This window comes from Trichoderma harzianum (assembly GCF_003025095.1).
Source record: "Trichoderma harzianum CBS 226.95 unplaced genomic scaffold M431scaffold_5, whole genome shotgun sequence".
Lineage (NCBI taxonomy): Eukaryota > Fungi > Ascomycota > Sordariomycetes > Hypocreales > Hypocreaceae > Trichoderma > Trichoderma harzianum.
Genome location: NW_020209253.1, coordinates 1221806 through 1249381, shown reverse-complemented (window position 1 = coordinate 1249381; position 27576 = coordinate 1221806). Strand labels below are relative to the sequence as shown.

The following is a 27576-nucleotide window of genomic DNA, read 5'->3' as shown; positions in this document are numbered from 1 at the left end:
ACGTGCCGGAGCATGCCGGATATCAATCAAATTTTGGCAGCCCGTGATCAAGTTGCATGTAATCCATAGCATGCAATCTGCATTATTCCTCGCTTTCAATCATGCTTATGTTCGCCCGAGATATGTATGACAAGTTCAGCCATAGCGGCGATATCGACTTTCTTTTCTTTTTCTTTTTCAGTCTCTCCCGTGAAAGCCTCCTTAGTACTGCCCAACCCTCTGACGCCAAGCATGGCCCATGAAAAAAAAAAAAAACACAGCCCTCCTTGGCTACAACATCCTATCCAATCATTTAACAACATCTCCGTGTAATTGACTGCACCTATTACACCGTTCTTTCTTCCCAGTCACACATCCCTCGCCTCAAAGCCGTATCACGCTGCTATCAGCTTCTCTCCTATCCCTTACTATTCATCGTGGAAATCATTTCTACCTGCGTCGAATGTACATAGCTAGGTCATGATTAGCTGTAGGTCTCAAAGCACACATTATAATTTTGGCAAATAAAGCCAGTGAACGTCACAGGATTCTTTCAAACGGGAAATCTCAAGCAGGCACATGCAACTTCACAGCTTCTAAGTCAACTTGTGTCCATTGTCTAGACTATGTGAGCTTATTATGATAGCAAATAACCTCCACCGCCATCTCCCGCCAATCCGGTCGCCCCTTTTATTCATGTTTGATACTTGAATGTATCTCATGTTTGTGTGATAGCCGTCCAAAAAATATCTTTCCTTTCCTCTCATTACTGTAACCACTTCCTATCGATTCCTCAACCATTTTTAGAAGCAAATTTCCGACGCAATCCCACCTCCATTCTTCTCGGCACCGTGGTTGTTTAAATGTACCACATGGTGCTTCGGAAGAAATTCCTCTGTCTCACCTCTCCGTCAATAGGAGCATTAGTCTCCGGTTTTCCGCCAAGCTGGAGAAGAGACGGAGCATCACTGCCCCGTTGTGGGACACTCAGTGACTCGCCCTTGGCAACTTTGTCGCGGATCATCTCATGGCCTTTGGCGCCAGCACGGAAGCCCTCGCTGGTTGCAACGTTCTCATGGGCGCGGGCGCGGGCTCCGGCGAGATGCGCGTAGTAAACAGCTGGATGGAGCGACACTGGTGTTGTCGATCTGGCATAAGAATAACACTGATGATAGATCATCTTCTGCAAGTCATTGATAGGAATGTTCATCTCATCAATGAGCACATGATAGTGCACTGGACGAGCGGTGCCCTGGATGGCAACATGCGAGCAGAGATAAAAGTCAAGCATAAAAGGATGAGTAACTTCCTTTTCCACCAAAGTTCCCGGCAGAGCGTTTCCATTTTTATCTCCTTTCTCAGGGAAGAATCGGATGTGATGGCGCTTGGTAGCCACAATCACAGTGAATTTGGGCAATGTCATTTTGGGAGCCGCCTGCTTGAAATAATTCTTGATTTCCTTGATCTCTTGCTCGATGACATGAGCGAACTGTCCCTCGGCGACACCGTCCCGGAAATACATAATATGCTTGGGGAACTGATTATCATGGCCGGCCGACCAAACTTTGCTCAGATGGCCAAACATAAAGTTTACGTTGGAAGACGTCAGCATCTCAACTCGGTAGCCGTTGGTTTCCACCATGGCGGCATATTTCGTTGCGTCTCTGTCGACAGACATTGTCATGGCCGCGACAGAAGGAGATGGGCCGCCAGGCGCAGGGTGAGAAATGTCAACACCAACCATCATGGTAGGCCTATCCTTCGGGAAGTAAGTACCTTGAGTCATTCTCCATGGGGGATTGGTGCGAGAGGTAGAACCTCCAAGCTTGGCGTTCACCTTCAAGCACACGTTTGAGTGGTATTGTCCGTTGTTCTGGGCAACAGAAGCACCATTTACAACTTGCGTCAGGATGCCGAAACGGCAATCAGCAGACTTCTTGAGGCGCTCATAGTGTGGGCTGTTCTTGTGTTGAACGACGACAAAAATCAGCTGGGTGTATCCACGCTCACGAGTAATTTGATTGTGCGCGTGGGCGAGCGCGGCAGCAATATTGTTTTTGATAGGTCCTGGCACTTCCACCATCACAGGGTCAGTCCTGCAGGCGCCCCCATGGCCCATGAAGGTTGACTTGAATGTACGGGCAAACTGTTGGAGTTGGGGCTTCTGAACGCAGTCGTCCATGACCAAGAAGCCCCAGTTCTCCAGGGGCGCGTAGTTCTGTTTGAAGAACTTCTTGCCGCGTAGATCCCAACGACCAGAATATTTAGGATCAGCTGTGCCTTGGCCAAAGTTCACAATAGGAGGGGCCAAAACCCTGGCCTCTGTCTTGGCGAATGACAATTCCAGTTGGACTCCATAGTGTCTGAGATATGGATCTTGAGGCAACTGAAGGTCTCGCACGTTCTTCATAATGTCATTCTTGCGAACATTTGGGCGCGTTACCGCAATTTTAATCATGGCTGCGGTTTGCTCAGGATTCAGCTTGAACGCATACCGTTGCATTGGCTCGACAAAAGCAAATTCCATGGGGATATGTCCATTCTTTCCCGTGGAGATAAGAGGCAGGTGGGCATGTCGCAAATGCGCCTTGTACTTCTCTCGATAATAATCTGCCACCGAGATATCTCGGCCGTTGTAATCAAATTTGACGGTCCGGGCATTGGCACCTTCTGCTCCATACTTCTGATCAAATGCAAAGTCCATCACCGTGTAGACCTTTTCTGCAAGCTTGGGGTCACGATTACTGTGTCGGATAGTAAACTTGAGTTTCCGCATCTTTCGAAGCTGTTTGAAGGCATCAGAAGACTGCCACTCTCCTCTATCGTTTTGCGTAGGCCTGAAGATTGTCGTAGTTGCAATATTTATTCCCTTGTACCGCCTGTCAAGGGTACCGAGAAAGTTGGCCATGACCTGGTCCAGGGTTTGTCGGCCTGTCCAAAAGCAGGTGTTGGTAACATCTGCGTTGAGAGCAAGACCAATGCCTCCTTTCGCAAGATTGTTGGAGAGCCTGAGAGAAGCATAAGTCCCTTTGTGGACTTCAATGACTCCGCCTGCCATGAGAGGCTGGCCAGCTTCATTTCGCTTGTAGAAATTGCGCTTGATTGCCAGCAGATGCTCTGAGGGCCACTGGCGAATGAGATGGTCCATGAAGTTGAGAGCTTCTTGGACGCTATTGTTGAATTGAATTCTTCTCTCCAAGTAACCCCGGAGAGCCGCCATTTGAATCTCAGTTGTCTTGCGCAAGATGAGATAGAATTTGTTGGAGCGTCCGGATCGTGCAGGAGGCTTGCCCTCGTCCAAGTCCACTGTGACGCGAATCTCGCCACGGTCTACTAAAGAAGGAGACCATGCCAGTCTGGAGCCGTCTATAATCCACATTTGGTAGTTATAGGGTGCGAGCGCATTCTTGAGATTCGCGTGAGCCCAAATCTTCTTCAAAACTGGTCCACGTTTGTCCGGTTCAGGCGAAAGGACAACCTATCGGAATGAAAATTAGTAATGAGCTTTCCGATTATTGATCTCGAGGACAACTCACATCATATTGGTAGATTTTCTTGTTGAAGTCAAACTTGGTCATTCGGAACTGATTGACTTCAACAGTCTCTTGTCGACCCTCCGTGTTGAATTTGTTGTCTCGAACCACAAACACATCTTTTTGGGCCTCGTTGATAAAAAAGGCATCTGGGGGTAGTTCCATGCGAGTGTTTCCCTTTCGATCCTTGCTCTCCGGCTTTGCAGGGTCGAATCCCATGCTCGGTGCCCAGCCAGGCTGCGAACTGCCAGAGGCTGTACCTTGTGCTGGTGAGGCACCACGGCTTCTCGAAGCACCCGACGCAGATCCCTGGCGTTGCTGGGGGGTACCTGGCCCAGAGGCGGCGGGAGAGCGACCTCTCTCAGACATTTTGAGCGCTATAAAAGACAAAGAAATATGTCAGTCAAGAAATAATGAAGCCTGATGAATTCTGAAAACATGTATGAAAGCAAAAGTGTGGGAGGAGACGAAAGATAAACAGAGATGGTGACTGAACCTGAAGAGTTCGCGTTGAGCAGACGTACCAGATTGTTTTGACAACCGTTGCTAGATATGTTGGAGGCAGTTGTGCCTAAGTATGAATTGGTATCGTAAACGAAACTTGACGATAGAGTGATGCTTGAGCGATAGGCCTGTGGCTGGGTTAGCGAAATTATTTAATGACGCGCTATGGTGAGAAAGAAGGTATTTACAGATATGCTAGGGCAGCGAAGAAAGAGAAGGGACTTGGTAGAGAGGACAAGAAGAACAAAGCTGTTTGATAGGAATTGGAGAAGACGCAAGGAGCTGTTGGATAGTAGGAGATGTGATAGGTCAGATGTTGAGGCTCAGGTAAGGAAGATGATCATATGTGCAAGAGTAGACGTGAGAAGTGCAAGAACACAGGAGTGTAGTGGGAGATCAATCAAGTCGCTAAAGCTTAAAAGCCAGTGCGAGAGAAGTGATTATGGTCAGGAGAGAGGCAAAATGCAGAAAGCCGACAGGAAGTCCAGAACCCCAGGAGAGTCAGGAAATGGTCAATAGCGCAGAGCACGAGGAAAATCGCACAATGCACAATCAAACAGCAAGAGAAGCAAGAGAAGCAAGAGAAGCAAGATTGAAGAGTTTGGGGGAAAGAGCAGAAATGAAGAGGGCCACTCACTGATTGTGATGCTTGAGAAATTCACCCAAGGCTTTGCAGGAACAAGGCCAAAGGCTACAACGAGTCGAGAAGAGCTCTCCTAGAGAAGTGCGTGCGAAGAAGAGGTGTTGAGAGTGTGATGAAGAGGAAAGAAAGAAAAGGAAGAGAAGAGAAGAGAAGAAGAGAGGTCTTCTTATAGCTGCAGGGGTAGCTGGCAGAGGACGAGTGATCTGTGATGGCAGGCACGTGAGGCCAAGTGCCGGGCACCTGCAAATCAAGGCAGCAATAGCGTCACGGCAATGCAAGAATAATGTATCAATCAGTGAAAGTACGCTCGAATAGAAGTATTAGAGATAAGATTACAAGATAATAGCTGCATTCACTGAGGTGATGGTGAACAGAGTGAGGAGGGCCGAGAGCGATGTAAACTGGCAAAACTCCACTCGTCCTACACACAATAGGACTATCATAGGCCTGAATAGTAATAGAATACCTGTAACGTGTATTGCCATCAAGATACGACACCGCTCTTTTGTGCAGATGACCACGGTTAGGTGCGCCTTGGGGCTTTACTGTTTCTGCAAAACGGCTTCATGCTTCCGATGGACCATTTTAGTGAATGGATTCACATACCTACCTAGGTAATCCAAGAGCAAAACCTTGTTACAAATGCCCAAATGCACTCAGGGGTGATATACACAAAAGACACACTAAATAATTCTTGAAAATTTTAGTTATATGTGGCTATTTCAATGTAGCATGATATAAAGCTAGCGGTGAATATTGCCCCCTCGAAATTCGATATAAATGTCAAAATGGAAGAAAATTGTAGTCTACAAGAGTCCGCCCAGCCTTTGCTACATAGAATGAATAAGCATCAGGCAATCGCCAAATCCATATAGTTGCAATAACATTGCCCTTGCTGTCATGAGATAGACAAATGTGCTTGTTATATATGCTAACTGCCAGCTGACCCTTAACTAACTACCTGATATCTTGCAATCTTACGGAAAGATGCAAACGTATGTGCTTGCATATGATATCTAGGGCAAATAGGCAACCTGTCCAACTTCCTATTTCCTACCAAACGCCATCGGAATGCATCAAGAAGAACAAGCATCTGCCGCCATCAATTTCCCTCAATACCAAACCATATCTTCATGTTCCCCGCCCTCTGTATATAGTAGCAATTGTCCAGTTTGCGAAATATGTTGAAGTCTTTCAATACAATTCCCCCCACCTTGCTCAACTAAAATCGATATCCACCATACTGCCCTGGTGGCGGCGCGCTATATCCTGCAGGAGCCGGAGGCCACTGGCTCGTAGTTCCACTTGTGTCAGTGGCTCCGTACGGAAGCGTTGGGTACGCATTTCCAGTTTCTGTCCTTAGAGGCGACTGCCGGTAGACGTTAGAAGCAGGGGCAATTCGTCCATAAGGGCTGATGGGCCTTGGGAATTCTCCTGAAGCTTGCCGTCCATGAACTGGGGCAGTAAAACGATACTGTCCCCCAGTTTGAGCTTTCCAAGTCCCATAGTCCGGAAGGGGCGTATCCCGGAGCAGTGAGACCATGCCCTGCGCGCTGAGCCGCTGCGAGTCATAGGTATGGGCTGGAGGAAGAATGCCCAGGAGGAACGTGATATCTCGATGAAGAGCTGATGACTGATTGCGACGCTGCTGGTCCAGTCGGCGGCCAGCTGCGCCCTTGAGCGGAGAGCTGCCTCGAGCGAGCCTCTTTGGGGGGTTTAGCTCTTCTTCGTCCGGTCCAAGGGGGCGTTTCGGAGACGCAGTGGCCCTAATGTACTGAGGTCGGGGGCTCTGTTCTCTCTGTGGGGGAAAGCTGTTACGTGCTGATGCAGGCTGCTCGATGATAGGAGCAGCAAGCCTAGGCCTCATTTGCGCGGCTTTTGAAATGATGACGGGGGCGGCGATCGGATCAAAGTTGTCAGATGAGTAGCGAGCCGCAAAATTGGCGAGCTTTGGGTCTTCAGGAAACAGCTCCAGCATCCTCGCCTCGATTTTGTGGATCTGGGAGAGTTCGCCGTATTGAGATTCATACTTGTGAAAGTAGGAGTATAGAGGTTTAGCCTTATGAAGCGTCTCTGGATTGGCGACAAGGCGGTTAACGCAAGTCTCAAAAACCACTCGAGCATCTATACGACGGTTAGAGTTGTGATTCTCAAAGTATCAGGATATAAAAAACTTACTCGTTGTATCGTCCTTGGAATGCAAAAACTTCAAGTACTCGACAACGAAGCCCTCGTCATTCGGAAAGAGGCGGGCTCCACGCTCAAAAATCTTGGCACCGACTGGATCTTTGTACACTACAGATTCCAACAGAGCGACGGCAACATATACGTCGCTAGTAAGACGTCCCTTCTGTCGGGCATCAGTAAAAACTTTGCGCAGCCCCCCATCGGTCTGGTTGCCTTTGCCTTGGATGCGGCGAATTGCCCTCGCCATAGCAATCCATACATATGAAATGGTGCGGGAAAGGAGGTTGGTCTCGGCAGCGTAGCCTTTCTGAATAGCAGAGATACGTTCCTCGGTAGACGCCTTCTTCAACGTCCCTTCTTCATAGTCGTCGTCCTCGATTGACTGCTGCACAGGAGCCTCAAATGCTGCCGCTTGCTTGAGGGTGGAGATTTCCAGCTTCTCGCGCTCTTTCGCCTTATCTCCCAACGCATACAAGGTATTAAGAACATCGTCAAAAGGCTTCCGTACCGCCTTGGCGAATTCGGACTTGTCTCCCTCCCTTAGCGGAGAGGTGGCCTCAATATGGTCTGCATGCTTCAGAGCAAGCAAAACGCTTTCAGGGTTCGCAGTAATTCCTTGTACCAAAAACTCAGTTCCCAGCTCTTTATCAACGTCACCTATGTCGTTCTGGAGGCACCACTCGGCTGCATCAACCCAAAGCTCTGGCCAGAAGCGCAAAGCCATGAGGGCCTGTTTGTAGCAGTACAGGACCCGCTGCGCGAATACTTTCGGTTCGTCCGTCTTAAGCACCAACGGATCTTCCTTCTCCCATTCGATCCATTTCTTCCATAGGGCAACCTGGCTGCGGAATTCCTGGTCTCCTTCAAATCCCGGTGCCGGTGGTAATCGAGGGAGGTTTGTGCGTTTCAAGTCTCGTGTAATATTATCCAAGGCAATGTTGCCGCTCTTTGCAGACATATATCCAGGAGATCGTTCTTGAATAAACTTGCGGCCCTGTTGATGGATTAGCAGACGATTACCACGATTCAGAGGATATTAAGAGACGTACTGTCACTTTATTGAGCCCCATCTCAAATTGATCATACTCTTTCCATAGATTGTTTACTGTTGACATGGGAACGTTGATCGCACGATGGTAGGCTTTGCGTAGCTGATCCATCTTTTGCTGGTCCTGCCAGCCAGTGCCTCCAATTTGGCCAGGCCCGCTCTTGATGAATTGAACGTAGTCCTGCCAGATATTGCCCGAGTCGCGATCAACGCCAATGTTATCAATTACAAATTCATACGATTGGGTCACGGTTCTTCTGGCCTGGCCCGTTGAATCATTATTGAGATCATTTCGACGGCGGATATAGTTGAGGTAAACGGTCCAGAGATTGACATTGGGGACTGTCATCAAGCATCGGCCAAAGAGCTGTTCCGCATCGACAAAGTTGTCCATGCCGAGCTCCATCTTGATCCATTCCACCCACACATCGGCCTGTTATTGTGTCAGCCGTGCATGCATATAAACCAGAAGAAAAGAAGGGAAGATACGAGGCCACTTACCGACTGGGGGAAAACTTCCAGGAACCGATTATAAACCTTGCGAACTTCGTCCAATCTGCTGTTGCGCCTATGGTCGGCAATGAGATTCTCCCAAGCATCCAAGTCGCCTCGAGGATCCTCTTTGATGCGAGCCTCGAATAACGCTACCGGATCAAGGCTAGCCACAGGTGTTGCAGTCACGTTGGGAGGAGCATTAGTGGGAAGAGGAGGGGCTGGAGCAATTGCCATCTTGATCTCAGTGGGCTGACCAACTTGACCCTGCGACGCTGAAGGCTCGCCAGGGCCTGCATTGTCTTCTTGGTCATCGTCTTCGTCGTCGGAGGCTTCCACTAAGAAGCCGCCGGACATTTTTGGCTTGGGTGTTGGACGTTGCGAAAGGACAGCGGGAGCGGCGTTTTCAGGGACTGGAGGGTCTGGGAGAACTGTTTCAACGGGGACATATTCGGGATCATAATCCCCTCCATCCTCTGTTCCATTATCCGCTGATTCACCTGACACATGAGAGTCTTGAGCAAAGTTATCAACTTGTTCGTCGCTATGCTGAGTATGATCGCCTTCCGCGGCCGCAAATCCTTCATTGCCCCACGAAGTGCCTTCGGAAGCCATCTTGAGAGGCTTTCTGTATAATTCAATTGGGAACACCACAGAGAGACCGGCGGGAACCGATTGGGGGGATTGTTTTCGACGATGGGGAACTGTCAATGGCACACGCAAAAGGAAGGGAAACTTGAGGGGCTCGCTACTAGGCAGCGCTGCCAAAGTGCCGCGGCGGTTACGGATCGATCGACCTTGCAAGCTGCCAACTCTCAGTTAATGAAATCCTCTGGAGATGGTGATTATTGAGAGATTCATACCAATGCCACAATGCCAATGCAATGAACAATCCAACGGATAGATACCGTTTGCGTCACTGCCGGCCGGCAAATCGCGTCGCTCGTGGTCAGCGTCGAGGTCGAGACCACAGCGCTTGCTCGGGAGGGCGTCAAATAGGTATCAATACAGCACGATAAAGCTGCCGTTACAGCTGAGCAGGGCGCAGCAGCGATACCTGGATCAGGGTTAGGGAGCGCGCACCAGGAGCGTGTTTGGCCGAGATGATGCTGTGTCGAGGTGAGACTTGGAGCTCTGAAAATTAAAGTCGCCCAAGCTCCCAATCGGGGAAGGCTGCAGACCAGGCTGGAGTCTTGTCTTGTGAGACAGAGGGAGGTACAGGTGCGAGTACCAGGACGAGGTGGCTACCAGGTGGCGACTAGGGAGGTACGTACCTGTTGGTTAGCCTACCAGCAGTGATCCTGGTCCCAGCGCAGTGCTACCAAGGTACCCGGAAATATTCGCTACCAGGCACCACAACATCCCACCTGTTACGGTACACCAGAATCCGTTGGCCAGTGGCACCAGTTGCCAAAATCAAATCACAAGCGCCACACAAACCACTTAACGCGAAGCGCTACGGTCGCGTCTCCAGCCGCTATAACTTGTTTCAACTTCTTCCTCTCGCAATCTGCTTGTTCAGCCTTTCCTCCCTCAAAGTGCAATCGTGTCTTGTCCCTTCTCTGCACAAAAAAGCCAGCGATCTGCACGTTCCTTTGCATTTGCATCCCACTCTCGGCATCGCCTCTCGCAGCCAGCTTGAAGCATCATCCTTGCCGTTACCGACTTTCTCTGTTGCCCCTCCAACGATTTCTGAATTCCTATCGCGGCTTCGACCCAACCTCTCGCGCAGTTTTTCTCTCCGCTGTGGGTGCAATTGAGCTCTCTCACGGCACGCACATCTACTCTATTGTCCTTTTCGTGTCACAGTTCGTGAATATCCGCCACCATGTCTGTCGTGTCACTTCTTGGGGTCAAGGTGGTCAACAACCCCGCCAAGTTCACCGACAAGTACGAGTTCGAGATTACGTTCGAGTGCCTCGAGCCGCTTGAGAAGGGTGAGTCACGACGATTAAGTCCCTTCAGACCCGTTGAAATATGATAGCCTAACTCATTGCCTACAGATCTTGAGTGGAAACTGACCTACGTCGGATCTGCCACCTCGTAAGGCGACCCCCCTCCCCTCGTTGGGCATCAGCTTCCTGCCCTGATTCTAACACATCGCAGGGACCAATATGACCAGGAGCTAGACTCCCTTCTCGTCGGCCCAATCCCCGTCGGAGTGAACAAATTCCTCTTCGAGGCTGAGGCTCCCAACACTACTCGCATCCCCGACGCCGATATTCTGGGTGTCACGGTCGTGCTCTTGACTTGCGCCTACGATGGACGCGAGTTTGTTCGGGTTGGATATTATGTCAACAATGAGTACGACTCGGAGGAGCTCAACGCAGAGCCCCCTACCAAGCCAATCATCGAGCGAGTAAAGCGTAATGTCCTTGCTGAGAAGCCCCGTGTGACTCGTTTTGCCATCAAATGGTAAGTACTTGTTTTTTCCGTCACGCGCCCGGAGCCAGATTCTAATCGTGCGTTGTTAGGGACTCTGAGGCTTCTGCTCCCCCCGAGTTTCCCCCTGAGCAGCCTGAGGCCGACCTTGTTGCGGATGAGGAAGAATACGGCGCCGACGAAGCCGAAGAGGAGGCCGCAGAGGAGGCTGCTGCCGAAGCCGCTGCCAAGGAGAAGGGCGAGGACTCGGAAATGGCAGGCATTGAGAGCGAGCACCAGAACGGTCACCATGACCACGAGGAAGAAGAAATGTCTGAGGATGGCAGCGTTGACATCGAGGGCGAGAGCGAAGACGAACTAGAGGAAGAAGAAGAGGGTGAGGGCGAGGCGGAAGGCGATGACGATGCTATGGAGGTCGACGACGCCTCGGCTGCTCACAAGCCGGTCACAGTTATGTCTTAGTTGATGCCAAGACACAGCATGAACTAAGTATCCCCAGGTGTACCGGCGCTGAGCACTTTCCTCATTTGCGGCACCGTTCAGACGGGATGATAGAGTTACGAAGACACGATGGGATGGGATGGGATGGCACCGGTTTGGTGGGAGGGGCGGATAGGCGGCTCGGTATAATTGGTGATATCTTACCCTTGCTCTCTTATGGCAGGAAAAATTACTAGTATATGACGGACATGATGATACCCGCCATGGTGTTGATAATGGATAGAGATTCTGATTAACGGGCATGATCTGGTTTGTCCTCACTGGCATGCCCCAACGGGCCACCTTGTCACTGTGATTGTCCGTCTCCGAGTCCCATCATGACAGCTTCAATATGCGTCATTCAATACGGGGGCGGAGCTCCTTTTGTCTCCGCGCTGGATGGATTGCATCCATTCCATGCAAGATCAGAAGCACCAGTGCGCTGGGACAAACTGCTGGCGGGCAAAAAGTTGGCCCTTTCATTCCCTCAAGAGGATTGGGGCTCCGCCTTCAGCCGCACCAACCCGCCTTGTCGAACTCAGCCTCACTTTTTCTCGCCTCACTCTTTGCATTGACAGCGAAGGACGACTCTTAACCGCACCAAGACACCGAACTAACTCAAGAAAAGGGAAAAGGACAAAGGGAACGTCGGCCTTCTTCCCCGGCCTTGGCTTAAGCCCCAGAGAAGAGCCGCACGTGGTGCGACGTTGACGCCATCAGATCTCACATCACCATCTAGCAGACAGTCTGTGCGGATGCAGCCTATACAATGCCAAGATTCCCACGCATGCCTTTGGCAATGGAATTGCTGGTGTTTTAGCAGTGTGCCTGTGATATGAGTCGGGCGACTCCGATGCTTTCGGGGTGCGTCATCGCTGGGCTCGGTGGAGGGAGGCAGCCGAGTTACGAACAAGAATGATGCTGTATATAAACGCCCTGTTGTAAGATACTTCATGATGATTCTTTTCTATGTTCGTTTTCCGATATGTCGTAGAATATTTGTGTATATCGGTTACAGTTTCTGTATTAGTTGATGTTTGCTATCATAGCCGTACTCTCTCTATATTGATCTATTGCTCGTCTATCTCAAAGCATGGCTGTGCAACTACGCAACAACGTCAGCCTGGAGGAGCTCGTCAAATCAGTCGAGCATCACCACGAGCAATACTTGCGCAGCCTCCACAGTTTCCACGAAGTCCTCAACCTCCAAAAGAAAGACGACAGCCGCAACACAATCCAAAGCCTAGCAACTACTCCTCCTCTGCGCGCCTTCACCTTCACTAGCGACGCCAACAGCATCCTGCATGTGCTGCCCCGTCTTCGTCGCGACACTCCCGATACCCACGAACGACCATCATGTTACCCTTCGCCCAAGTTCTTGCCGCTCACGCCAAACCTCCAAGGAAGTGGCGGCTATGTGATTCCCGATGACGAGATTCCCTTTATCCCTCTGCTGGATCAGGCTTCCACCCAGGGATCTCGCCATCTGCCCACCGATACAGCTACCATTTCGTCGTCCCATGTCCACCAGGTGCTCACCCCGATGAGCTTCTCGGACGACATGCTCCTCAGACACCTCCGCGACTCCGGGTTTTGCGAAGAGTTCTCCAGTCTGCTGGTTGATGAAGACGAGCCTCTGCGGCCGTGGGATATTGATTCGCCGCAGTCGTTCCGCGAGTTTGCCGCTGTTGAGAGGGAGCGCTTTGGAAGTTCGACGTTTGAGGTGTACGAGGTTGGGGAGGATGCTCGGGCAGTCAAGACGAACGTCGATGTCGATGTGCAGGGCTTTGTCAGATACGTCGGTGATGAGTCCCTAGAGCCTCCGGACAACATCGTTGATGCCCCTATCGTGTGGGAGGCCATCAAAGACATCAACCCCAGCGGCAAAGCTGTCGGTCGTATCACGTACGTCTCGCCCCTTGATATCACCGTCTTCTCTAATCATTTTGACTTCGACATGCTCATGAAAGTGTTTCTCTTTTAGTATCGTCCAAGAGCCAACGCCTCTCATGCTCGCCGCCTTACACCTTACCATGTCACCTCACTTCGACATGACAGAGCTTCTCCATCATCTCCTATCCGATACCCCCAACCGCGGCCGGACTCATGCCTTCATGCACCGTGCCTACGAACGAACTCCGTCAGCTTATCCGTCCTCACCAATTCTACCGCCTCTAGATCCCTGCAACGGAATCAAAGAGACGCCACCGGTCTCCTTCTCCTACCTCCGTCAGCGGTCCTTCTTCTTCGTCTTTAAATACTACACACTCCTCGGCGAGGGCCTCGATCCCGCACCCTGGCAGCTCTACGAAAAACGCCCTTCAGACAAACGCCTCGGCGACCACATCGACATTGCAGAGTGTGGCTCCGTCCTCGCGCTCTCTCTAGGCGGCGAACCCACCAAGACGCTCAAGATGCGGCCACGCAGGGAACGAGCCAAGGAAGGCTTCCTGTTTGACACGTTTGGTCCCTGGCAACTGCTTAGCATCCAAAGCTTCCCCGACGATGAACATACGGTCAGGGGAGATGACTTTCAGCTCAAGAGCTTCTGTAACGGGCCGTATGCCTTCTTGGAGCTGCTCATCGCCGAGTACCGTGACGCCGGCAAAAGGAACCAGATCTTACATGAGCGAATCACCAAGCTTATCACCCCTCCTGTAAGTCTTTCACAGAAAAGGAGTCATTCATAGCCTAATCCCCCTTGCTGATTTTTTATCTCAGACAGAGTTCATGTTCGACCACCGCCTCCGCGACAAGCTCCTTTTCGAAGATAAGCACTTCACTTACATCCGCCGCTACTTCTGGGCGTACAACACCCTCGCCGTCATCAACACGGGCATCAAAGCCATGATCGCTGCCTACGTCGACACCTTCACCGACGACTTCTGGGCCGGCTCGCACCCGCTCCTCTGGCCTCACCCGTCTCCGCCGCAGTCTCCCGACGCCATCGAATACGCTGCGAAAATGGCAGTCCTGCGCAGGGAGCTTGACAAGGTCGTCAGCGACCTAGGCGAGGTGCTCAAGCGCAACGAGCGTACGAGGAAGGAGATTGAGAATCTGAGAGACCAGCTATTCAGCGGGAGCTCCATCAAGGAAAGCAGAAGGGCCATTGATCAGGGCGACAATATTCGCATTTTGACCATGATCAGTATGCTGTTCTTACCCCTGACTTTCGTCACTGTAAGCTGTTCACTACTCCCCTATAACCAAATAGAATGAGCAAAAAGCTAACAAGTAAACTCCACCAGTCCGTCTTTGGCATTACAGAATTCACCATCCCCGTGACAGACTGGCGCTTTCCTCTTACCATGGTCCTCGTCTGCGTCCCGTTCATGATCCTCCTCTACCTCATCCAAACCCGCCCCTTCATCCAGTGTCTTCAGACGCTTCAGCGTGCAACTCAAGCTTTAACTCTCCTCCCCACTCGTTTCCTACGTCTCTTCCTCCAATTTCGCGAGCCAGATCCCTCTGCCCAAGACAGCCGGGCCGCCTCCACGCCTTCGTCACCCAAGACCCGCAAGAGGAGGCTCATTGTTAGGAGGCGAGGCGGCGGCGGAGGTAATGTCAATGGCGCTGCCATATCGTGGCGTCGACCTTGGGCCTGGATGAGGAGGGCGGCGGGCGGAGAAGAGAGCGACTTGGGGAGAGTATAACATATATATAAATACAATACTATCAAACGTCAGAAAGAGAAGGAATCAGATAAGCAATAACCATTCTTGTATATATCTCAACCAGTACAACTTCGAATTTAGAAATAGCAATAGATAGCATCACATAGAACATTGTAGCAATACTGAGAATACAAATTCAATCATGCTTCTCGCAGCGCATCTCTTCATTGCCAAGAGCTATAAGAGCAAAATGATAAAAATACAGGAATAATCAAGACTCATCCAATGAATTATTGCATTACCAACGTGGTCATTATTAACGACAGCCAGAAGAAAAAAAGACGAACAGTTCATTCGCGTGAGATTTTTGCAAAGAAAAAAAACTCCTCCCAATTCATGGACCAGCCGTTGGGGGAAAACACATAATATCGCATCTCTCCTTCCCATCATTACCAAGGTATATAAATAAGCATCGTTACAGCCCATCCACCCGCTTCAAAGAGAAACCGTGGCAAACCTGAGAGCGTACAAAGGCCGCATTACTAGTCGACACTTAAACAAGGGAAACAAAGCTTCCGTGGTGCTCCATAACGCCCTCTTTTCCCCCCTCCATCCCCCTTTGCATATAGTCATAGTGTGCAGATGAAATACGCACTTGACGTGGTGACACGTAATAAATAATGCTGACTGTGCCATCGTCAAATGGTATCTCACCATCCCTTCTTCCGAGCAAACCTCTTGTTGAGCAATGCAAGGACCTTGGGGACATTAAATTGAACGTATTCCAGGTCTAGTTCGTCCTGGTTATCCTTCTGCATCTCAAGCAGATCGTCAAGCTTGAGATCGAGTTCGAGCAATCCTCGGTTTCGGCCTATTTTAACTCGTTAGCACGCGAAAGACATTGATAGCGAATTGTAAAAGAAACTCACCCTTGTAGTGCAAGGAAATGACAAAGGTGCCTGGTAGCGGACTGGTAAAGTTGAAGTAGATATTGGCCCGCCTGTTATCCGGGACATTACTCTTCTGGATGACGCCCTCCTTCTCCAACTGCTGGTGCGTAAACTTGTACGGTCCAAGAACCTGCTGTTTCTGCTGCTTTCGCTTGGTACCTTCGCTCTGTGATCGTACATTATGAAGGTAGCTCTTATATGTATCCAGCTGGCCAACCAAGTATGCGTTGTGGTCGCGAATCGTCTTGAAAACTTCTTCGAGCTTCTCAGTCTCGGCAATCACACCATCCTTCAACGAACCCAAATGTTGAAGCTCCTGCTCCACTTCATCCCTCAGCAGGTCAAACTGGTCGGCCTTGTCAATGACGCCGAGTTCCTGTAGCTGCGACAACAGCTCCATGGCCCGGATACCCTTGCGCACCATGACGGCGTCATTGCGGCTCGTGGCAGCTGCATCTGCAACGCGCTCAAGTCGCAACGGTCGCCTCGAGACGGCACTGTTCTGAGGGATGGTTCGCATGATCTGCACAAAGATGGACTTGGCTTCCATAAAGTACACTTCCTCCTGTGTAATATCCAGTGCCGCGGTCAAGTCATCAATCGCAGTCTCCCATCTGCTAAACAAGGGAAGGTTGATAACTCGGTTCTCCTTGCGAGGCACTTGTGGAGGAGCCGATGCCAGCTCAGACACAATGATGGACAAGTGAGATGACTCATCTTTGCACAACTCATTGCGATGCTTCTCAATCAGCGAATGCATGGCATAGATTTCATTGAGCGTAATCTCAAGCTCAAGGTCTTTCTTTGAAAGCGCCACATAGTTGTCCATTTCTAGACTTTCGTAAAAGTCGCCAACCTCGCAAAGGTCAAGCATGAATTTGTTAATCCTGTCCTTGTTCTGTTGGATGAAGGGCTGGAGCTTGGCCATGTAAGGCTCCTTGGAGTACGAGGGCTTGTTTGCCAAGTTCTGAAGCATCTTGGCAATCAGGGTGAGGGTTCTGCGAGGTCGCTCGGCGGGCGTTCCATCAATGAGCATGTACGACTTGGGGGTCACAATGGCCGGGTTGATGAAGCGCAGGAAGAAAAAGCCGCCGATCAATGTGCAGATAATCTGGTCGTTAGCATCGGGATATTTGCGCTTTGTCAAGCTCCTGATCTGCTTGCAGATCCAGCGAATGCCATAGGGCGCCTCTTCCAGCCCTTCGATGATGGTGGATAAGAAGCCATTGGCAATCTCGATGAGCATTGTCAATCGGGGCTCGATGATAGCTTGGACTTGGGGATTCTCCGCCGCCTGCTCAGCGGTAATGCCCTTTGGTAGATTTGGCGGTAGCGTGCCGGTATCTTCTTCAATTTGCTCAACCATGCGTTCATAGACTTTGAGGGGGTTGATTTCCAGATCCAGGTCTCGCAGTTCGATCAAGCTGTTGATTCTGTCGGCCAAGGCGATCTTCAGGAAGCTTTGACCGGGGCCTCTTCGCGTGTAGGTCGTCATCATGCGGGAAACGGGCGTATTGGCTCGGAGCAGTGAGGAGTAGTCGGGGGTATTGTCGAATTGATAGGTGAGAACAGACTAAAGGAGAGAAACATGGCTGTTAGACAGAGGTACGACAACGCAACCGAGTTAAATGCAACATACTTGGAACATGGTAAGAAGCAAGTGCTCTTCTCGGCTTTCGTACTGGTTTCCGTAAATGGTGAACATGACCGTCTGAAGAAGTGAATCGATTTCCGACATTGAGACGAGTCGGCACAGGTGAGCAATGTGTCTGGGCTCGGACTGCAGAAGAAACATGAGATTTCCGTATTTTTGCGTCTTGTCGTCGTTGGGGAAGACGCCTTCTTCCATTTCAGTATCATCAAGATGGCTGGCCACTTCGTTTTGCTGCAACGGCGTCAGAAGCGTTCATTGGACAAGCATCACACCGCGTTTTGATACATACTTCTTCCAGCGCCATGCGATTCTGGATGAGTAGCGCAATTCTCGAATCAAGATAGCGGACGTCCTTTTCGAGAACAAAGTTCTTCTTGGACTGGGAGGAGATTTTGGATTTGAGATCTCGCAGGGCTTTCTGGGCTGTAGACTGGGCGTCAGCTGTGGTGTACTCCAAGGGGGAAGGGCAAAAGCCAGGCCTAGTGCATTATGTATTACCTTTAGCGAGATCGTCCTCAATTTGCATCTCTCCTTCATTTGCTGTCATGGACATGTACAGCGCGGACATGGAGTACCGCTTCGACTGGCGCGCCGAGCGCGAGCCATCGTAGGTAGACATGGTGTTTTGCCGTGACAATTGTTGAAAGGAAGAGGTTGACGCAGTGGAGGCTCTCGAGGGGGTATGGAGCATGACAGGCATTATGGGTATTTGGCGCTGTGCGACAGAAGGGAGGGTCGGGCCTTGTCGCCCCAGAACCTCGAATTTCGTCGACTATGAAAGAAACAAATAGTCGTTATTAAGCGATAATGCTCATCACTCGGCAAAGTGATATTCCAATCGAGATTTAATTAAGCTGATTGGCCTTTATTTCATGTGGCTCACGTCGTCGGCGACGATTGTCGAAACAAGGGAGGGGGGATGAGAAACAGAAGACGCAGTGTCGCCAAACAAGGAGAAGGAGAAAAAAGGTGCAGTCGCTGATAGCACGCTCGTGGTACAATTTGCGTCGGCTTCGGGAGAGCTTCGCAAGCGATTTAACGATGGTGTAACGATTCGATCGAAGATGTCTTGTGCAGTTCAACGGAAAGCGTGGACGGTGATGATGCCAAAACCCGCTGACGGGTCAAGCAGTGCTGAGCGTTCTATCTCCGTCAAGCAAGAAAAAAAAAGAGGAAAAGCTATGCTGATGCCGCATCCAAAGCAAGAAAAGAGCAGAGGAAACAACGCGCGTGTCGAATTCAAAACGGGCGAGAGAGAGCTTTCGTCCAGGATAGTGTCGCGCAGGAAAGGCGGGATAGAAGAGTTGCTGGTGGAAGAGCGAAGCGTCAGGGCAGCGTCGCCAGCCGAGCGACACAGAGGCAAATTTCGGTTCGACAGAGACGCGCGAGGCAGAAGTTTGAAGTCGGATGCGAGCAACGTCGTCGCCTGGCGTCCAACTATAAACCAATGCTTGCGGGCGACAAAGACGAGAGTTGCGGAAGACACAAGGCACGGCAGCAAAAAGGTTTGTGGCTGCGACGGCTGGCAATGGGTATCAAGTTGGCAAGATGCAAGAATAAAACTGGAGCAGCGCGCCTTGTTTGGGAGAGTTTGAGAGGGGAAGCACGTCGCCCAGGGGTTGCAGAGCGACCAGCCAAGCAGCTGCAGGCGCCAGCCCAATCAGGCCAGCAGCCAGGGAAGAGCAGGAAAATTGAAAATAGGCACGGCCGGGTCCTCAACGGGCTAGACTGCCCTCAGGTTGCCTTCAGGTTGCGGCCATCAACGTGCAAAGCGCGATAGTAGTGCACCGGGCCAGACGTGAAATGAACCAGACTTGACCCAGACTTGATACAGGCACGAGTACGAGTACCTGGCGCGCCCACCACGTTGCGCAGTGGGCACATGTACATACCCGGACAGGCGCTAAAGTGCCGTACCATGGCCCTGCAGTGGTCTGGGGTAGCGCTGCCAGGCCCTGCTCAGGGACAGACGGAGTACCCGCCCGTCTATCGGAAAGGCTGCAGCGCGCTGCGCACTTGTCAGGGCATGCCAGGGGTATCAGTGGCGCGTGTGCCCACCATCACTAGCGGCGAGCCATTGATGAGCTTGAGCCTTTGCCTTTGTCCACTGCTGGTCAACGACTGATTTTGCTGCCGTCACCTGCATGCAGCCATCCATCTGGAGCGTCCGGAGCACGCCCTATCACAGTGTCGCATTGCACTTTTGGCAGACAACAGCGTCGTTGAAGAGCCAAGGCCTCGTGCAGCAGCATGCAGGCGTCAGCGAATGGGTGATCCATGGCGCCATCCCCATATCGTGTGCGACGACGCCGTTCAAATCGGGGGGCCTCTGTGCTCCCGGTACATGTACTCGTACCTACGAAGCAATGAATGACTTACGGTCTTAGTGTCGTGTTACCTCCTCTAACCTTGCTACCCTGTGGATACAAAAGTTTTTTTCCCTCTCTCTCGTGCTCTCTTTCTCTTTGTTCCCGTCTTCCCTGTTGTCGTCACAAACTCTCCAAGCATCATCCACGACAAAAGCTCTTTAGGCCCTCTCCGTGCGCTCATGTCCCAGACACGAGAAAGATAGTTCCGCCTAGCCCTGCTTCCAACAGGCCGCTAGAGCAAAGGGCATTAAACACGAGTAAGGTGCTGATCCAATGTGCAATCTAGAGGGGCGGCGGGGTAGCACTGCGTGTAGCGCCGAGCCGTAGGCATGTACCTGCTACTCGGAGCGTTGGACAAGAGTTCGCATGAGCTTCGCAGCACTGTGCCAGTTGCGAAGTAGCAGTACTCACTTTGTGGCACCGTTCTGACAATTGGGTACATTCACCTACCAGCATTGAGCGATGATACCCTCAAGGCCTTGCCAACTCTGGCCGCCGGATAAAATAAATGCATTTGCTAGCCAACGGCAACAGCATGGCCCCCATGAAGTTGCACTCGCGCGTAATGGTCGTGCCAGTCATAAGCGAGGCAGCAAGAAAGCAAACAAACAAAAGTTCGGTTCCTCGATCGACGGAAGAGAGAGAGAAGAAAAAAAGGCTGCACAGTGCTTTATGTGATAGATTGATGCTTTTTGTGTTCTTGCTACATCACAACGCCAATGCCCGTCTTGAAACCGTCGGCGTTGCGTTTCAGAAAGCACGCACTAGTACCGAGTTCTATGCACAATGGAGGTCGAGGAGGCGTGAGGATGACGTCTGGCCCTCTGCTAGTTCAAGCATTCGCAGTGTTCGTACTGTAAACGGTACAGGCACTTGGGTGTGCTTGGCATCCATCGCAACCGAGAGTGCCATGGAATGGTGAGCATGTTCGTACGAGTACGGTACGTGTACGGCAGCGAGTATCAATACGGAGTAGTCGAGATTTTTGGTCCTCCCTTACTACTGTTATCCAGTACAGGTACGAGACGACCACCAGCCTGTACTCGTACTCCGTACTGTAATGTATCAGCACACACTGATGGCTCTGAAACGCACCATTTGCCTGTCACCTTGTCTGGAGTAGCATGGGTGAGGCGCCAGGGGCAGGGGCAGGTGGGGCCTGGACCCAGATGATTTTGCCTATCTGTGCGAACGGAGCATTGTGCGGAGGATAACACAAAAGCTGTATCGATCCAGCAGCCCCCTTGGCGTCACGGCTGGGGATCACCACGTCAAGTTGCTGTGTACGGAATGCAGGCTCATCAAAGAGCCCGGCATCGCTGAGCCCCTTGCCAAACAAATGGAGACAGATGGAGGCGAGTTTTCCAGGCGCATGTGGAAGTTATTAGATAGGCCTACTCGTCCTCCGTAGATACTAAGCTTTTGCAAAGCCGTCTTTGGTCTATTAGAAATGATGAGCGCCAACCTGAACTGCTAATAGCCTCCCTTGCGCAAAGTGCCCACTTGAAAACTACCCGCTCGTCGGGGGGGTCCCATGACCGCTCAAGTGAGATGAAATTGATCCATGGATGCTTGGCGGCTAGTGCCAGATGCGGAAAAGGCCCAGGTACGGGATACGGAGTGTCAGGCTCGATATAATTCCCGAGAGAAGAGGGAGAGAGACGATTGCCATGGCACGAAATCGCGCGATGGCATCAAATCTAGACCTTGGAAAGCCCACCCCTCGTATGCAAGTACGTTCTACTAATGCGCGGTGATAGCATCTATAAAAAGCCAATTACGACATGCTAGTAACGGCGACTGCGGCTATCCACGACTTGAGCGTCCCCCACACCTTTTGGCCACTGGGCCACTGGCATGTGCAAATCCAATGCTCAGACCAGCTTGAACACCTAAGCCAGCGCACAAAGTCTGGTGAGGCCGCTTCATCTCTACCATGTCTGATGCTGATGCATTTCATATTATCTCATGCGCTTCTCTTGGTTGACTGCGTCATTGTCCTCGCAGTCCTTCAATCTCGAGGCAATCCCAGAAGGGCAGGAAAGGTCCCCCAACATCCCATCACGAAGCACGTCCCTCTGCACTGCCCGTGCTCTCCCCCCCTGTGATCTGCTGGTTGCCGAGTGAAGTTTTTGCCGGCATGTTACGTCAGAGAACTTCCCTTTGTCGTCTATTCCTCAGTGCCACTAGTAATTTGACCACAACACAATAGACGAAGCATTGAGAAAACCGTACGAATACATACTTTCGTAAACGCACATCGAAGGCTAATTAGGTCAATGCTCTCGGGTTTAGAACACAGGTATTAGTCAATGGGTTGATGGCCGTATCGTGATGCCAGGGGAGATGTGTAGTACAAAGGTCCCAAGATTAGACTTTGCAAATTCGTATCACACAAAGGGACAGGTAATATTTTTCTTTCGTCACTCGCTACGCGAGGCTTTATTGCGGCATACACATACCATTAACCATGCAAAAGTTTGTACAGGTAAAGAGAAGGAGTATTAATCTTGTTGTTGGTGAACTTTATCAACCCCGGCCGGTGGGCCCTGGCCTATTGAAACCCAAAGTTGGTTCAATTTCTAGACTGGGAGCATGCAGGCGCGAGTAGCACAACTCAATTGTGATGATAGACGGTGATTGTACCGAGCTCGAGCCAAATCACCCACCCGTCATCAACGCAGCAGATCAGGCTGTGCAAACTGTCTGTTCATATACTCGTAGATGCCAATCTCTGCTGCCAAGTCTCTTGCCAATCCAACTGATTTGCAGGGCGGCTTTGTGAGCTCCTTGCTCCGTGAAGCTATGTACTAAGCACCCAACGCTGAATGATGTGAGCGGGGCCGGTTGGCTAAGCCGAAGGGGCCCGGGCTGACTGTACCAAAACCCCGAACTCGTTGACGCCACTCCATCGTTCAAGCTCAGTTCCGTAGCCACTCCCATTGCTCGCCGCACCCATCATTCGACCTCGCAGTCTGACATATCAAAGTCTAAGCAGTAACAATGGCATTCCGCTCGTCTTTCCGTCGCATTGCCCTGGCCCGCCCCGCCACCGTTGCGCGTGGCTTTCACTCGACGCCCCGAGTCCTTGTCAGGAAGGGTGACGAGATCCCCAGTCTTGAAGTGTTCGAGAACTCGGCCGCCAGCAAGGTGAACCTGGCCGAGGAATTCCAGAAGGGCAACGGATACATTATTGGCGTTCCCGGAGCTTTCACCGGCACCTGTTCTGGCACGCACATTCCGTCATACATCAACCACCCCAACCTCAAGCAGGCTGGCCAGGTCTTCGTCGTCGCCGTCAATGACCCCTTTGTGTAAGCGATTGACATCTCGTGGATAAGCCGGCAGAAGATGCTGATTGTATCCTACAGTATGAAGGCATGGCAAGACCAGCTGGATCCCGCCGGCGAGACTGGAGTGAGTTATTTTGACATACATGGCATGTGTCTAAACAACTAATAAACATGCACAGATTCGGTTCGTTGCCGATCCCACTGCTGAATTCACAAAGGCCCTTGACCTCGGATTTGATGATGCTGCTGCTATTTTTGGAGGTCTCCGAAGCAAGCGCTATGCCTTGAAAGTGGAGGACGGCAAGGTCACAGCGACCTTTGTCGAGCCAGACAGCACTGGCACAGCCGGTGAGTATTCTTCTTCTCCTTTCTAAGCATGACCAAGTTAAGAAAGACCCTGACTCTTTGTGTTTCACAGTGTCAATGGCCGAGCAGGTTCTCAACTAAAGAGCAGAATAAATGGAGGGAAAGATGTCATCTTTCTCATAAATACATGGCGCATTAGGCCACGACTTTCGGTGTCAGCGACGTCAAGGGAAATGGTGCTTACATGTGCATTTGAACCTGCTACTAGTAAAAGTGTCGCATTGTTCAAAAGCAGATGAGACCTGGGCCAATCTAGTCGACGCTTGATTACTAAGTATGTGTGGAATGCAAAATTCTCTGATAGAGCATGAGTGCGAGTCGTGTGATGGTGAAGTCTTGGAAGATGCTTTTTATATCTGAATCAACAATTGGGCTACAACAACTTTCCAACAGTGCTAAGGTGATGTCTACTACCGCGACAATACACGGCCCTTCCTTGCTTTCATGTAATATATGTCGCGGACAGACTACTAAACTCATGAAGCGATGCTGCCTGGTGATGGTTTCTTACCTTTATATGCGCCATAGGTACTTACGCGTCTAGCCTTGAAAAAGATAGGCGCGGCAGCATTCAGGGTAGCATCTAGAATGACGGGACGGTACTAATGTCAATATGAAGATGTGTATTCAACTACAAAATGATCATATGCTACGTGGGCTAAGAGCACATTGAAGAGACTAACTGCAATTTTGGTTTTGTCAGTATCGGTGCTTGGAGTGTGCAGTTGAGAGTTAAGCCTGGACTCAGTGTTATAGGATCAAAGTATCTGAATTGGCTTCGTCCCTTATCTGATAGGGATGCAGCAACTTCCGTTACGGTACAGGTGCTCCGTTGTTACAGAAATCGTACTCAGAGGCGCTGAAGTTGATATAAGAAACCTGACATTAATAACCTTCGGACATATCGCGAGTAGTGCTGTGGAGTGCTGGCTTAGAGATACTTTACTGACAGGACTTTGCATGTCGCCACTCGGCGCCAGAATGCACGCAAGCATCAACTGCATCAAATCTACCGCCTGTCGTTGGCCACCTGACAATGGCCCGCTGCAACCGCTGCCTGCTCAGCTGCCTGCCTGACTCAGCACTGCCGAAGAAACCCCGGTGCCTTAGTCCACGCCTCGCCTGCCCAACTCGACTTTCTTCATCTTGTCCTGTCGCCTGGTCATGGCCTGAATCACTTATATGAAGCACTTGTCGGGACCTGATTTGCAATCTTCCCTCTCCTTGATTCACCTTTCCCCCTACACAACACTCTTCTTGCTCTTCCCAAGCCTTACTCTCCTTGGATGAGCAACGTGCTGCCCTCCCTTTACTGTCGCTCCAGCCTTTGAGCCCCATCGTTGCGTGCATCTGAGACGACGAAACGCCGTCATCAGCGCCCCTCTTAGTGTGCTGCACTACCACTACCATTTTTCTGCCGACGCATCATCGTCGACTGGCACGTTTGCTGCATCTCGGGGAACCACCGTCACGATTCCTCCCATAACAAGAAAACGAAAGGCTGCTGAGGCGACGATCACATCCACCGACTCTGAAAACACTCCCCAGAAGAAGATCGTCGCCTCAGCTAGTCTCGCTGCTGCTCCTCCCACGCCCGTCACCACCCGCGAGATGGATTCCGAGGAAGAGTATCTGTCAAGCTCCGATGAGCTGATGCCAGACGATAGCGGCGATGAAATGTCCGGTGCTGAAGGTAAGCCATCCTGCCCTCCCTTTGCCGGCCCTCTCGGGTAACACCTGTCAGCCTGACTAATCCATGTTGTTGGTTCTCTAGATTTTGACGAGGATGACTTCGACGAACCAGACCCCGATTTCGGCCTCTCCGCGAAAGATCTCGACAAGAAGAAGGTAGCCGCTCACGCGGTATCCTTCAAAGTCTTCGAGCCGTCCGACATTAGGCGCCAACAGGATGACATGATGAACGATGTCAACATGATCCTTGATATGAACAAGGAAGATGCCGCCATCATGTTACGCCACTTTCGATGGAACAAGGAAAGACTATTAGAAGACTACATGGACAGGCCTGAAAAGGTCCTAGAGGCTGCCGGGCTGAACAGTAACACTTCTAGCCAGCCTAAGTTGCAAGCCATCCCCGGCTTTGTATGCGATATCTGCTGCGAAGATGAAGAGGGCCTTGAGACCTTTGCTATGAAGTGTGGCCACCGCTACTGCGTTGACTGTTACCGCCACTATCTTACCCAGAAAATCCAAGACGAGGGCGAGTCTGCTAGGATCCAGTGTCCGTCAAATGGATGCGGCCGTATTCTAGACTCACGGTCGCTTGACCTCCTAGTTACGCCAGAGTTGACTGATCGCTACCATGAACTGCTTAATCGCACATACGTGGAGGACAAGGATACATTCAAGTGGTGCCCGGCCCCAGACTGCCCCAACGCCATAGAATGCGGAGTCAAGAAGAAGGACTTGGACAAGATTGTCCCTACTGTGGAGTGTCTCTGTGGTTACAGATTCTGCTTCGGGTGCCCAAATCCCGACCATCAACCAGCACCCTGCGATTTGGTTAAGCGATGGCTGAAGAAATGTGCCGACGACTCCGAGACGGCGAACTGGATTTCCGCCCACACGAAGGAGTGTCCCAAGTGTAGCTCGACGATCGAGAAAAACGGCGGATGCAACCACATGACTTGCCGCAAGTGCAAGTATGAATTCTGCTGGATGTGTATGGGACTCTGGTCTGAGCACGGCACTAGTTGGTACAACTGCAACAGGTATGAAGAAAAGAGCGGAGCAGAGGCTAGAGATGCGCAAACCAAATCTCGCACGTCTTTGGAGCGTTATTTGCACTACTACAACAGATATGCCAACCATGAGCAGTCTGCAAAGCTCGACAAAGACATCGCACAGAAGACGGAAAAGAAAATGGTACAGCTTCAGACGACATCAGGCATGTCCTGGATCGAAGTGCAGTATCTCAACTCGGCATCTCAGGCGCTTCAGACATGCAGACAGACTCTCAAATGGACTTATGCTTTTGCATTCTATCTGGCGAAGAACAACTTGACAGAAATATTTGAAGACAACCAAAAGGATCTCGAGATGGCCGTCGAGAACTTGTCTGAGATGTTCGAGAAGCCTATCCAAGAGCTATCCGACCCAAAGCTCAAGGTCGATATCATGGATAAAACCTCCTACTGCAACAAGAGACGTGTCATTTTGCTGGAAGACACTGCTGAGAATCTTGCAAAGGGTACGACAGGCACCGCTACCTCAATCCATGATTCTTTAAGACTAACCATGAGCGTATAGCTAAATGGACTTTCAACGCCGATCTCATGACAGGATCAACAGTGTTGCTTAACAAGCGTTGAAAGCAATGATACAGTCGTAGCTGATGGGGTACTTGGATGCCTTGCATTCACCGGCCAAGAGCCTCTACAGGTACTCCATACGCGTTATACGTCTGCATTCACACTCACTGCAAGGTGTGATGCGCTTATAGAGCAACATGGGATATTACTTCTCGTCTATCAGCGGCGAATCACTGCCACTCATGGAGCGATTGTATTCCAGCGTCAGGAATTTTCGCTCCCTCAAATATAGACTACCAGTGTTATTTTTTAACGATATTCAACGACTCAACTACGGCGTTTGGGAAATTAGGCATGGTACATGGGAGACGGATGGTTTCTGCGGTTTCTGCGGTTTCTGCTTAGCTGGGTGCTCTTCTTTTTTCTTTTCTTTCCGTTCCCCTTCCCCCTCACACCCTCATAGCCTGTACCATTGTCATTTTAGTCGATTTCCCAGTGTTGTATGTATACGGACCCCTTTGTTAAGTTCAGCATATGGCTACAGCATGCACTCGCTTAGAATACGAGGATCCACGATACATACAAAGTGCATCCCTAGGAGGCAATACTAGATGATGGGAGCTTGAAGCCCCTTTCTCCCCCCTCGATTTATCTTGGTAGTTTGAGGCGTTAATGTACAGAATATTTACGATGTAACACACCTGTGCAAATGTTATAGTAGCGCCTGTGAAATGTGCATGAAGGGTCCTCTGCATCGTACCTAGGACTTTGCCAGACTTAAACGATGGACTCAAAACTATGAGAAACGAT

General features: G+C 50.8%; 11 protein-coding genes across 11 annotated transcripts; 8 read left to right on the top strand and 3 right to left on the bottom strand.

Annotated features, from left to right (window-relative positions):
• Window positions 1–575: 575 nt before the first annotated feature.
• M431DRAFT_530248 (hypothetical protein) lies at window positions 576–3881 on the bottom strand (the record flags this gene model as incomplete). Its single annotated transcript, XM_024920786.1, has 2 exons — window positions 576–3457; window positions 3516–3881. 2 exons carry the CDS (start codon window positions 3879–3881, stop codon window positions 839–841), a joined length of 2985 nt encoding a protein of 994 aa, XP_024775399.1. The 3' UTR covers window positions 576–838.
• A 2000-nt stretch (window positions 3882–5881) lies between these two features.
• On the bottom strand, window positions 5882–9001 carry M431DRAFT_83492 (hypothetical protein; the record flags this gene model as incomplete). The annotated part of the gene is made up of 4 exons (XM_024923312.1): window positions 5882–6783; window positions 6838–7840; window positions 7896–8327; window positions 8396–9001. The coding sequence occupies 4 exons, from the start codon at window positions 8999–9001 to the stop codon at window positions 5882–5884; spliced, it is 2943 nt and encodes a 980-aa protein (XP_024775398.1).
• Window positions 9002–10214: 1213 nt separating this feature from the next.
• On the top strand, window positions 10215–11230 carry M431DRAFT_82995 (hypothetical protein; the record flags this gene model as incomplete). The annotated part of the gene is made up of 4 exons (XM_024923250.1): window positions 10215–10323; window positions 10390–10429; window positions 10493–10801; window positions 10861–11230. The coding sequence occupies 4 exons, from the start codon at window positions 10215–10217 to the stop codon at window positions 11228–11230; spliced, it is 828 nt and encodes a 275-aa protein (XP_024775397.1).
• A 1094-nt stretch (window positions 11231–12324) lies between these two features.
• M431DRAFT_16050 (hypothetical protein) lies at window positions 12325–15193 on the top strand. Its single transcript, XM_024912986.1, has 4 exons — window positions 12325–13153; window positions 13233–13905; window positions 13970–14428; window positions 14497–15193. The coding sequence occupies exons 1-4, from the start codon at window positions 12342–12344 to the stop codon at window positions 14899–14901; spliced, it is 2349 nt and encodes a 782-aa protein (XP_024775396.1). The 5' UTR covers window positions 12325–12341; the 3' UTR covers window positions 14902–15193.
• A 379-nt stretch (window positions 15194–15572) lies between these two features.
• Window positions 15573–18085, bottom strand: M431DRAFT_4673 (hypothetical protein; the record flags this gene model as incomplete). The annotated part of the gene is made up of 5 exons (XM_024915405.1): window positions 15573–15733; window positions 15792–17385; window positions 17452–17697; window positions 17756–17889; window positions 17965–18085. 5 exons carry the CDS (start codon window positions 18083–18085, stop codon window positions 15573–15575), a joined length of 2256 nt encoding a protein of 751 aa, XP_024775395.1.
• A 182-nt stretch (window positions 18086–18267) lies between these two features.
• M431DRAFT_407459 (hypothetical protein) lies at window positions 18268–19222 on the top strand. The gene has a single exon (XM_024914915.1). The coding sequence runs from the start codon at window positions 18531–18533 to the stop codon at window positions 19059–19061; it is 531 nt and encodes a 176-aa protein (XP_024775394.1). The 5' UTR covers window positions 18268–18530; the 3' UTR covers window positions 19062–19222.
• Window positions 19223–20370: 1148 nt separating this feature from the next.
• M431DRAFT_552463 (hypothetical protein) lies at window positions 20371–21158 on the top strand (the record flags this gene model as incomplete). Its single annotated transcript, XM_024921366.1, has 4 exons — window positions 20371–20753; window positions 20849–20853; window positions 20905–20987; window positions 21033–21158. 4 exons carry the CDS (start codon window positions 20371–20373, stop codon window positions 21156–21158), a joined length of 597 nt encoding a protein of 198 aa, XP_024775393.1.
• A 330-nt stretch (window positions 21159–21488) lies between these two features.
• Window positions 21489–22056, top strand: M431DRAFT_407424 (hypothetical protein). The gene has a single exon (XM_024914914.1). The coding sequence runs from the start codon at window positions 21620–21622 to the stop codon at window positions 21941–21943; it is 324 nt and encodes a 107-aa protein (XP_024775392.1). The 5' UTR covers window positions 21489–21619; the 3' UTR covers window positions 21944–22056.
• A 782-nt stretch (window positions 22057–22838) lies between these two features.
• Window positions 22839–23575, top strand: M431DRAFT_83816 (hypothetical protein; the record flags this gene model as incomplete). Its single annotated transcript, XM_024923358.1, has 4 exons — window positions 22839–23149; window positions 23207–23252; window positions 23308–23476; window positions 23547–23575. The coding sequence occupies 4 exons, from the start codon at window positions 22839–22841 to the stop codon at window positions 23573–23575; spliced, it is 555 nt and encodes a 184-aa protein (XP_024775391.1).
• Window positions 23576–25105: 1530 nt separating this feature from the next.
• On the top strand, window positions 25106–26764 carry M431DRAFT_82685 (hypothetical protein; the record flags this gene model as incomplete). The annotated part of the gene is made up of 2 exons (XM_024923203.1): window positions 25106–25187; window positions 25269–26764. The coding sequence occupies 2 exons, from the start codon at window positions 25106–25108 to the stop codon at window positions 26762–26764; spliced, it is 1578 nt and encodes a 525-aa protein (XP_024775390.1).
• A 99-nt stretch (window positions 26765–26863) lies between these two features.
• Window positions 26864–27576, top strand: M431DRAFT_407402 (hypothetical protein). The gene has a single exon (XM_024914913.1). It carries the CDS (start codon window positions 26964–26966, stop codon window positions 27375–27377), a length of 414 nt encoding a protein of 137 aa, XP_024775389.1. The 5' UTR covers window positions 26864–26963; the 3' UTR covers window positions 27378–27576.

Excerpts from the sequence above, each read along its gene's own strand:
- M431DRAFT_16050 (XM_024912986.1), top strand. The coding sequence starts at position 12,342 with ATGGCTGTGCAACTACGCAACAACGTCAGCCTGGAGGAGCTCGTCAAA. Across the intron at positions 13,154-13,232 it reads AAAGCTGTCGGTCGTATCAC|TATCGTCCAAGAGCCAACGC; the intron begins GTACGTCTCGCC and ends TTTCTCTTTTAG. Across the intron at positions 14,429-14,496 it reads TACCCCTGACTTTCGTCACT|TCCGTCTTTGGCATTACAGA; the intron begins GTAAGCTGTTCA and ends AAACTCCACCAG.
- M431DRAFT_407424 (XM_024914914.1), top strand. The coding sequence starts at position 21,620 with ATGCTAGTAACGGCGACTGCGGCTATCCACGACTTGAGCGTCCCCCAC.
- M431DRAFT_407459 (XM_024914915.1), top strand. The coding sequence starts at position 18,531 with ATGTCTTGTGCAGTTCAACGGAAAGCGTGGACGGTGATGATGCCAAAA.
- M431DRAFT_407402 (XM_024914913.1), top strand. The coding sequence starts at position 26,964 with ATGGGATATTACTTCTCGTCTATCAGCGGCGAATCACTGCCACTCATG.